Source organism: Marmota marmota, unplaced genomic scaffold (assembly GCF_001458135.2).
Source record: "Marmota marmota marmota unplaced genomic scaffold, marMar, whole genome shotgun sequence".
NCBI lineage: Eukaryota > Metazoa > Chordata > Mammalia > Rodentia > Sciuridae > Marmota > Marmota marmota.
In genome coordinates this window covers 22,887,202-22,898,291 of record NW_026000026.1, presented here as the reverse complement: position 1 = coordinate 22,898,291, position 11,090 = coordinate 22,887,202, and the positions used below count along the sequence as shown (strand labels likewise).

The 11,090-nt window shown below is 48.1% G+C and overlaps 1 protein-coding gene across 2 annotated transcripts in view; it reads right to left on the bottom strand.

Annotated features, from left to right (window-relative positions):
- Positions 1–11,090, bottom strand: part of LOC107139950 (transient receptor potential cation channel subfamily C member 4 associated protein) — a 61,132-nt gene that overhangs the window by 922 nt on the left and 49,120 nt on the right. For both annotated transcript variants that reach the window (XM_048811077.1, XM_015482873.2), the window contains exons 10-17: positions 9,360–9,418; positions 6,852–6,953; positions 5,429–5,512; positions 4,284–4,374; positions 3,266–3,406; positions 2,482–2,590; positions 1,068–1,180; positions 166–372 (exon numbers count right to left, since the gene is read on the bottom strand). In XM_048811077.1, coding sequence (XP_048667034.1) covers positions 166–372; positions 1,068–1,180; positions 2,482–2,590; positions 3,266–3,406; positions 4,284–4,374; positions 5,429–5,512; positions 6,852–6,953; positions 9,360–9,418 — 906 coding nt within the window. The remainder of the gene's footprint in view (positions 1–165; positions 373–1,067; positions 1,181–2,481; positions 2,591–3,265; positions 3,407–4,283; positions 4,375–5,428; positions 5,513–6,851; positions 6,954–9,359; positions 9,419–11,090) is intronic.

Here is an 11,090-nt window from a genome sequence, read left to right as displayed (position 1 = left end):
AGCTCCTGTAGGACACAGGCCAACTCCAGCACCCCACAGGGAGGGCCTTGGTAAGGGGACAAAAAGCCTGCCCCACATCCTGGCCAGGAACTGTGCCCTGGATGCCCCTCACAGGCCCTGGGTCTGCATGCCCACCACCCACACACTCGGAGGTGGAGCACTCACATTTTCCAGGCAGGTGCTATCCTTGTCCTTGTGCAGGTAATGCTGCTGCCAAAAGCGCAGCAGGTTGTGGAAGTTGTTCAGCAGGAAGCCGGGATACTTCTTGCTGTGCTCCATGCGTTGCAACAACCGTAGGTATAAGGGCAGCCGCTCTTTCCGCCGGGCCAGCATCAGGATCACCAGGCTGGTGTTGAGGCAGCTGACGTTCTCCTGCAAAGCCAAAGGCAGCTGAGCTGGGTGCATGCCAGCAGTCCCAGCGCCCTCTGGTGAACCTGCAGAGCCATGGGTCTCCCCCTTGGAGAGCCGCCCCTTCCCAAGCATGTTCCTATTCCCCATGCCCACCCTTATGGCAGCAACATCTATGCTCATCTAGATCTCAGCTTGAACATCACCTCTTCTGGAAACTTTAATCACCTCGCAGGGATGGGTCTGCATACTAGGTGCAAATGTCTCACTTTAGAACCTACATTACACACTTAGACTGTGTGCCCAGCTTCCCTGCATTTGTTAGATGACAGAACAAAAGAACCGCCTCTGACAGGTACTTGTATAGCCCACATTTTGGAAAACAGGTGTGAAGCTTGGAGAAGGGAAAGCCACATTACACTGAGGGAGTTGAGGGCAATCTGGTCCAATTCCACAGCTGGCATAGCTAGAGGGGTGTAGATGTGGGATGCTGGGGAAGAGCACTGGAATGGGAGTCAACAGAACATTGTGCCAGTCTTGACTGTGCCCTGCAAGTCAACTGATCTCAGGCCCTTTTTGTAAACTGGGGCACTGGGCAAAGCCCTGGGAAGAGATGCACTTCTAGAGTGAGGGTGGGAGAAGCAAATATGCTGCACTCCAGGAAGAGGGAAATGGGTTCTAGTCTCCTTCTCTGATTGCCCATCTGTGGGGCCTCTCACCTGGGTCAGCGTCTGCACGTGGATGATGTTGATGAGGCGGAAGAGAAAGGACATCTGGGTGGGCACCTGGGATATATAGGCGAGCAGGCGGCACTCGGACAGGACCTCAGCCACTGTGGAGGGAGGCACAGGTGTAGCAGCAGGCTCAGGTCCAGTGGCCAGGCCACCTATGCCTCTGCTTGAGCTCCTGTTGGGTCCTGGCACTGCAACCAGTAGCCTCTCACCAGAATAGCTACAAGAAAAGCTGCTGGAGCAGCTGTTCCACCACCTGGCTAAACTAAGCCTGTGTTCTCAGAACCCCATCTGGTCCTTCAGAACGACGCTCAGAAGTAGCCCTGCTCCCCAGCCTGTGGCACCTCTCCACAAGACAGTGTGCATCCACAGGAAAGTAGAACCATGGTCTACTTAAAAAAAAAAAAAAAAAAAGAAAAGAAAAAAGAAAACCAGTGAAGGAAAGTTGAGATCATTTCAAAGCTTCTAACTTGACTGGCTTCCCATATAGCTCTCACATGTCCCTGACCACTGTCAAGGTCACAGTACACACGAGCACTGAGCAAATAGCAACCCACACTATGGGGTGAGGGGTACAATGGTTGACTGTACCAAAGTCCATGTAGCCATTCCCCTAAAACAGATCCTTCAGGGGCAGAAATAGGAGGCAAATGGCTAAATTACCAAATGACCAGGATGTTGTTTTGTTTTTTGGGTGATACTGAGGGTTGAACCTAGGACCTCTTATTTGTTAGGCAAGTGCTCGACCACTGAGCTACACCCCTATCCCTTTTTATTTTGAGACAGGGTTTTGCTAAGTTGCGCAGGCTGGCCTTGAATTTGTGATCCTTTGCCTCAGTATCCTTCGTAGCTGAGATTACAGGTGTGCACCACTACCCCCAGCACCAGGATGCTTCTTGCCATCAATGATAGTGACTATGACAAGGGACAACTGTCTTTTTTTGGAGGATATGCTCACAAATTTCTCAGAATCTGCTGGACACCACAAACTCTCCTAGGAAAAGCACATGTATGCACATAATCATAAACATGTGCATGGTGCACACAATTCTAGGTGAGACCCACCCCAGCTACATCTCACCCCACCACTCCACACACACAATCAGTGAGACAATGAAAAGGGGTCCCACTCACCCCATCCCAGAAGATAAAGGTGGGTTTTCTTTTTTTTTTTTTACATTTTGCTGGCAATAATGGCTTTTCTCCTGTATCAAAGTGTTGTACATGCTCATCAAATGAAACACCCAACAGTGAAAAGTCAAAGCAGCTGAGCCAATCAGTCAAGCACTTTATGTCTGGGGCAACTGCTTCAATCATCCCATCACCTGGCTGGAGGCCAGGTGACTAGCCCCAGTGCAGTCACACTGCACCCATTTGCTTTGGAACCCTGGCTTTTCCTCACCTTTCATGTCCACCTGGTTTTCAAATCGGTCCAGTGACAGAGTGACACAGCGTACTAACATGTTGGAGTCTACCAGGGAACTGTTGATCTGCTTCAGGAACACCTGGAACTAGAGCGGAGATGGCACTCAGGAGAGGCAGTGGTTGCTGGCCAAGCTGGTTGTGGCCCAGGGTGAGCAGTCACCACCACAGACATCAGCAATCCTCTCTCCCAGCCCTGCTGCTTTTTAGACAGGCAACCTGAGTGACTTGCTCTCCCCACCTGCTGCTAAGATTCTGGGACACTTCCCAGTGATTCTGCACTGAGGGTGCTGGCTCCTCTCAATTCTACTTCAACTAGTCTCAGCTGGGTTTGTCACGCTCCAGAGAGCCTAACACTCCAGGCCCAGTACTCTGTGCTGGGCCTCCCACTGCAGCACCCACACCTCACACCATGTCTGGGGGCCACCCAGCACCCTGGCTCCTCCAGGCCATACCTCCAGAAGGCCTCGCTTCAGCAGGAACATCTGGTCTGCATAGGAGGTGGTCCCTCGGAGGAAATTCTCCACAGCTCGTGCTTGCCAAAACCTGTGACCCATTCTCACCCCCCAACCCCAAAGCAGCAGTGGATTTTATCCCTGTGTTCCAAGGTCTGGGACACAGTAAGTACTAGTGAACATTTGCTGAAGACTCCCATTGAATCCCAACACTCTCCACCTAAAAACCCACACCTGGAGACTGGTGGATCAGGGATCCAAGATAACTTGGGGTAACACAGCCAACTCCATAGAACAGAGGAGTCTCACCTTTGCATCAGTGTTGATGTATTTATTGAATCTCTTGAATGCATCTACATTGAACTTCATCAGCTCCCCCAGGAGGTCAAAGTAGCTCTGGAGCACATCCCTCGATTTGCACTCACTGTCCACAATGCAGTACAGGATGTGCTGGGGTGAGGAGGGGACACAGTGAAGGTGTGGATAGGGCTGCCCCACACTAGTCTCCCGCTGGGGACTGGCATGGAAGTTCTACAGGATGTATGGCCCTGTGTAGATTCTCTCTGAGGATGCTGGTGGTTCCAAGGACAGGACCAGGCTGACACACCTCACCAGGAGGGGGCGAGTTGGGCATGTGGCACTTGCTTGCTCACAGCTAAAGCCTCTGACCTGCCCTGTAGTCACCAACATAGCCAGAGCTCTCCAGCTCCTGGGCAGCAGAGTTGTCTCCAGATCTAACACTGGCCATTGCCCTAACACTGAGGCCAGAGTTTAAGGGCACAGAGCATGTTTTGACTCCATGGATTGTCTTTGTGTTTATAAATGAAACTATTTAAAATTTATACCAAAATCAATGAATTTTTATCAAAAACATAAAGCCAACTCTTTGATAAAGTTTTCTATGACAAACTTAATATTTTCTTGAAGTTATGATTTGGGTCAATACAACTTCTTTTCCATATGGATTTTATAATTCATAGTTTCTTGTCCATATCAATTTTTAAAGACCAATTATAACTGGCCATTAACTCAATGAAGAAAAATTAACTTTTAGTCAAAATCAAAATATCCTCAGGGTCAAAAGGCTTTGCTGATAACTCTAGACTCTTACCCTCCTGCACAGTCACACCCCAAGTACTGGCATCAACACTGAAGCACCCATGGGGAACCCACCAACAGAAACCCAGGGCAAACAGTGGGGCGATCTACACTGGCATTTTAAAATGCTGAGATTTGGTCTGCCCTGATGAACTGTTTAGGGCTCAGGACAGAAGAGCAATATGTGGGGCTGGGGGCCACCCAGCACCCTGGCTCCTCCAGGCCATACCTCCAGAAGGCCTCGCTTCAGCAGGAACATCTGGTCTGCATAGGAGGTGGTCCCTCGGAGGAAACTCTCCACAGCTCGTGCTTGCCAAAACCTGCGACCCAAATGTTGACCCAGATCCAGGTAGCTAAGGCTGCCCTCTCCTGGCCCCAGTTCAGTTCTCCCAGGGTTTGGGAGATGTTTACTGACTTCTTATTTATTTAACAGACATGTACTGAATATCTACCAGAGCCTCACCCTAGGCTCTGGGGATACAGCAGTGACCAAGGGAATCCTTATTCTCATAGAGTTGACAGCTCAATGAGAAACAGTCTTCTATATGGGTCTGTCTGGAAGAAGTTGTATCACAGAGAAAGTAGTATCAAGGAACAAAGAGCCAGCTGTTCCAGCAAGTCCCATGTGAAAACACTCTAGGCTCTGCCCTTTCAGAATGGGAGGACATCAGAACTAGGGGCCAAGAATGGGTGTGGAAAGCACAAGAGTATGTGCAGACAGGCCACTGAGCCTGGTCTAGAGGACAGATGGCAGATGTTAACCAAGTGGCCCAGAGGGCTCAGCTGGGATTCAAGATAGGAAGTCTGGATAAGGAAGATTGGGTGACAGGGTCCCCCTTGTGGTGGAGCCTACTGACAGTTTCACACCCAGACCTACTAGAATTCCTCCTGCATACATCTTTCAAGACTCCTCTCGGAGGGGTCTGGGAATTCTGAGCAGGCATGTCTGTGCCCACCCTTGCCAGCACCCAGCAGGGGAAGGGCTTTTTTTTTTTTTTTTTGCTCCCACAGCTCCTGGCTCCATTCCTTTCCATGCTGCATGGAAATGAGTTTCTTTTCATGCCTGTTCCCCACAACCCCAGGGAATGCCACATTAGCAGGGTCTGTGTCCTATTTCTTTCCCTCTTTCCAGCATCAGCACAGAAGAGGTGCTTGGCAAATAAATGCTCAGTCAGTTCTTTGCAGGCCCTGCAGGAGGGCAGTACTGACCTGCTGAGTCACATAAGGCCAGATGGCAGTCAAGCCACCTTCCCCCCAACAGTGATCACATTTTAAACGTGGATACTGGGGACTAAAGGTGGCGTTTCTAACCATTTGGGAAACACTTGTCTCTTGGGCCCCTTAGGAGTGACAGGTACCTATCCTCAGGCTCACCTGAAAGAGGACTCGGCTGGCTCCTTCTTCATGACCTGCAGCAGACGAGTTAACAAGCCCCTCTTCCCATCACACACCAGACTCCTGAAATAAAATAGCAGTGGTGGCAGATGTGAGAGGTTAACAAGGTCCTTGGGGCTGGGTCACTCCACTGGTTTAGATGAGTGGGGGGAAAAAAAAAGGGATGTTTCCAAGTTTGCAGGGTGCTCTCCTGCTCTACCTGGGTCTGGAGGCCTCAGAGACTCCTGTGATAATCAGCTCAACAGCCAAGGGCATTTCCACTGCACCTCAGGCTAGCTTGCCCTTCCAAGACCTGCTGGTGAGAAGCCTGAGGCACATCCAGAGCCAGATGGGGCTAAGAACTGCTAGAGGCAGGGTCTTTTACATCACAAGTGGGTCTGAGGCCATGACAGAACCTGCCAGATAGAGCAAAGTCCATGCCAACAGGGTGGGGCCTAGGTCCTCTCTGCCCCAGGTTCAGTTCTATCTGGGCTGTGGATAAGTACCCATGCCTTCAGGCTTGGCTTCAGATATATGAAGGAAAGGTGGTAGGTGAGGAAATGACTCCAGTCATTGTCGGGGGAAAAGATGGCCAAGTTGGCAAGGGTCTGGACCCTTCAACTCCCTCTTCAAATAAATTTATCCCTATAGACATCAGGGTAGGGCCCCAAGTCCAACCTGACCTGAATGAGTTCTGCCCTTCGATCCCTTCACTACAAGACTGGGAAGTCATGGCTCCATCTACTAAAAAAGGTTCACCCTATTCTGGCTCCTATGACTCTTATTACCCAGCTCCCAAAGACAGGCAAACAAAGTATAAAAGGATGTAACTCTTGGGGCTGAGGATGTGGCTCAAGCGCTAGCACGCTCGCCTGGCATGCGTGTGGCCCAGGTTCGATCGTCAGCACCACATACAAATAAAGATGTTGTGTCCGCCGAAAACTAAAAAATAAATATTAAAATTCTCTCTCTCTTAAAAAAAAAAAAGGATTTAACTCTTGCAGGGGCTGGAGGGGGGCTTCTGTTTGCCCTGCTTGGCCAGCTGCCATTAGGCAGGAAAGGTCCACATCAGCTTGAGTGCACACATGCATGTGATAAGAGGAGGGCAGAACACAGATGCCCTTTGGCAGGTGACTTCTTAGAGCCTTTGTCCCACATTTGTAAAGAGGAGGTGATGAGGGCACTCTCTTCTAGGGCTGATGTGAAGATACAGAAAATGCAGGAAGCCTGAGGAAGTGCCAGGCACAAAGTAACTCTTGGAACATTTCCATGTGGATTTTACAATTCATGAGTTCTTGTCCGTATCTCGCTGAACAAGACAGGGTGAGTGGGCACACCTGTGAGCCGGGGCACACCTGTGAGCCGAGGCACACTGGCAGCCAGCCGGAGGAATGTGGCTAAAGCCGTAGTCGCCTACACTCACCTGTCGGTGTTGAGGACGGCTTCCACTTCGGGGATGTTGGCCTTGAGGGAGATAGCACTGAGTTCATTCAGCTCCTGGTTGTTGAGTAGCAGGTATTTATTCCTTAAACAAAAGGGTTTCAGGGGTGAAGGATAGAAGCTGGGGCTGCCCATCAGCACTGTGCCAGTGCAGAAAGCCTCTTGCCCACTTCCTGTAGGGAGAGGGAAGCTGAGAACCCACCAGGTGCCTCCCATACGGGACCTTCACCCCTGAGTGGCATTCTGAAGGAGGGCATTTCAGCCCCACCTGTCTGCCACAACACTATTGAGGCCCCTTCCCTTAGGAGCTCTTGGCTTTCCTGTTGCCCACTGAACCTTTCTATTTGATTTCTCGAGACCACTGCACCTAGCAGTTATACCTGCTGCAGCATTCCCAGAGGCCAATCAAGAAAAGGCCTGGCCAGTGGTCACACACCTCCCTCTCCTTCTCATCCAGCCTGTCCTCACCCAAGGCCAGTACACAGTGCTAGCTTCCTAATCAGTCCTGCAGGAATCAAGTTTTCACACAGCTCCCACAGAAGCCTTCAGAAAAGACTCTGACCCTAGCGCTGATTTAACACTCCCTGTCTTCCCACTGCTTTAACACACATAGTATCCAGGGCCATGAATGTGCCCCACAGGCCCTGTGCAGCCCAGTCACTGACCACCTCCATGACTGCATGTATGCAGAGCCTCCTCTATCTGGTTACCCTGATTTTCCTAGCCATGCCACACTTCCTCCAGCAGGGGCTTCTGCATGGGGAGGGCACCTGGCCCAACCATGCACCCTCCTGTGCTCTGTCTTCATGCCATTTACTATTGACCTTGCAGGCCTCAGCTGACAAGTTATTTCTGCAGGGAAGAATTCCCAAGCACTGGCTGGCCAGACAGGACTCCTTCCTGCCAACAATCCCCTCCAGACTCATGCTCCTTCCCTCCCAAATAAAATGTCCATTGGTCACCATACATCCATTCACTAGTGATGTTCTCTGATTAATGTCCAACCCCTTCCCAACCTATATTCTTCATGACAGGTGCCATGGCTGTTTTCATTCATCACACTGATCCCTGCACACAAGTGCTGATTTAAGAGTCTGATGAAAACTAGGAACTCACTTTCCTCAAACCAAACTAAACCCAAACCATACACTTTTGTAACCCATCAGTGCCTTCAGTCAAAGCAGCTCTCCCAGGGGATGCTCACACATGATGAGAGGGAAGTTGTAAAGTAAAGGCCCATGGGTCACATTTGTCCTTTGGCAAATGTTACTTATACAATGTTCTAAAAGAATTTAAACCAAAATTTAAAAATGAGAATTTGATCCCTAGCTTGGAAACAAACAAACAAAATACCAGGGCCTTTTACATAAATCTTTGTTTGTTTGTTTTTTGCCCCAGGGATTGACTTCAGGGGCATTCTACCACTGAAATACATCCCCATCCCTTTTTACTATTTATTTTAAAAATTATTTATTTATTTTGATGGTGCTAGAGATTGAACCCAGAGAGTCACACATGGTAGGCAAGAACCCTACCACTGAGCTACACCTCTGGCCCCTCTTTTTACTTTTTATTTTGAGACAGGGTCTTGCTAAGTGGTTGAGGCTGGACTCAAACTTGTGAACCTCCTCCCTCAGGCTCCCAAGTCACGGCATAACAGATTTGCACAACTGTGCTCAGTTTTCACATAAATCTTAACCTTTGGCTTTCCTTGAGGGAAAAACCCAAAGGCAGCAACAGTGTTCTCTGTATATGCACAGCTGCTGGGGCTGAATGGCAGCCTGTCATTCTAGTTCACCAAGTTCGCCATCCTAATGCTAACTAAGGTCAAGAGTTAACTGCTATTCCTTCCTCCTTTTCACTGTTTTCCTTGTAGCAGAAAATAATTTTCCTGTACATTTCCCATCAAAGGTTGAAAAATAGAAAATGAGAGGGCAGAATATATATCAAGAAAAATGGGGGTCTGGGCAGTAGTTCAATGGTAGAAGCTTGCCTAGCGCATGCAAACAAACAAAATACCAGGACCTTTTACATAAAAGCCCTGGGTTTGATCTTCAGCACCATATAAAAAAAAAAGAAAGAAAAAAAAATCTTAAAAAAAAACAGAAAGAAAAATGGGGAAAGTACAAGGTGAAAAATCCCCTTGTGTCCAATCTGCCAGCTTTGCCTGAGTTTTCAAGAGAACACATCAGTGGAAAGATGTGTTGTTTCCAAGGGTAGAAAGGGGCCAGTAATTTCTGTCTCTAGAGTGGCTGAAGGAAAACTCTGCACCTGGTGAGACAAACAGCAACTCATACTGCAGGGTCAAAGATGTGCACTTGGTAATATGGAGGTAACAGTGGGCTCCCACCATCTCCCATGTCCTCCTCCTGAGCAGAGAGTCATCCATTGGTCACCATAGGAAAAAGAGAGAGAGAAGCCTTTGGGAGACAGCTGACGATTCTCTGTGCAAGGACACATATATGTACTTACTCATGGTGTGTGTACTTACTCATGGTGGTCGCTGAAACTCTGGAGGAGCCTCAAAAACTGGATCTTCAAGGTTATGTCCTAAAATAGATGTTTAAACCACAGTCATATTGTTTTAAAATAAGACAGGGCAATATCAGTCACTGTGGACCATGCCAGTGGTCCTAGATACTTGGGAGGCTAATGCAGAAGGATCACTTGAGGAGGATGTGCTGGGAGTGATATTGGCCAAATTGTATTATTATATTGTATATTGTGTGAATGTATAAATAAGTAACAACAAATTCCATCAGTATGTACAACTATAATGCACCAATTAAAAAAATGTGGAGGATGAGGTTAGGAGGAAGATCACTTGAACCCGAGAGTTTGAGACTAGTGTAGACAAAAATATAAAGACCCCTTATTAAAAACAAAGCAAAACACTCTGGTGAGACTCTGGGCATGCCACTCTGCTCTGAGCTTCTGTCCTCATCCACAATGAGAACTTTTCTTCATTAGAAAATCATCTAATCAGATCTCTACATCTAACCAATGACAAATTTAACTAATATGGACCCTTCCAGCTAAAAACATCTCACATATTTTTTAAAAATCACCAAAATACTTTTAAATGTGAGGTTAAGTTCATAAGCTAAAGGGAAAACTGTAGGAATGGGACATGAAGACAGGCTTGAGGCCAAGCAGAACGCCCTGGTACTGATGCTTGGGAAGCTGAGGGCTATGTGCAGAGATGGGGGCCTACTCACACCAGAGCTCAGTTTCTAAGGCCCTGAAGTGATCAGACAGAGCCTCAGGCTTGGATCTATGGGCCAGAGAGCTGGCAAGAGTTTGGTTCTCTACCTAGGTGCAGCTGAAGGTTAGAGACTCCCAGGAGAAGTGGAAACCTGGGCTCATACTAACACTGCCAAGAATCAAATGTGAAATCTGGCCGTAGGACAGATGCACCCCCAAAGTACCTGGCAGAAGAAAGCAAAGGAGCCCTATAGAAATACTTCCAGGGCTAACGCTACACAGGTACCAGGGAAAGCAAGCCCCACTCAAGGCAGCCTCTCCACAAACATCAAGCAAAGCTCCACCCTGAGGGTCTGGAGTCCCAAATATAAGCATCATTACTTCATGAGCAATTAAAAGAGACTAAGAAGGTAAGTTACAAATAATAAAGGGAAAACATGCAAGAAAAACACAAGACAGACAATATTTACACGAACAAAGACCAAGCAGTTTTTGAAAAAGAGACAAAATAAATGCAAAACATATTCACAAGAAGTTTAAACACTCAAACGGATGGACTGAAAGGCAAATCTGACAAGGCCAAAGAGAGAAATGGTAAAGGGAGTTGCACGGAGAAAAGTCCCAGAATGAAGAGGTCAGGGGGTTCTTGGCACTGGGCCTTGAAGGCTGCACAACATTTCACAGTTCCAGAGCACCTTCCCTCCCCCCATGCTGTCAGATGGGCCTCAGACCAGAGGTCAGCAGGTATGGGAGTATGATCCTCCTTTGGTAAGAAAACAGAGATTTAGTGACTCATTCAAGCTCTCTCAATAAGCTGAGTGGCACAAAGGCTTCCTGACTCCCAGTTCAGTGTTCTGTCTCAGACACTGAGAGACATAAATAAATAAAATAAAGGTATTATGTCCAACTACAACTAAAAAAATAAATATTAAAAAAAAAAGTGTGAGTTTTGGATTCAGACAGTCCTATGTTTACTCTTAGCTCCACCATGTGTAAACTCCGGAACCTTAAGGCAGAA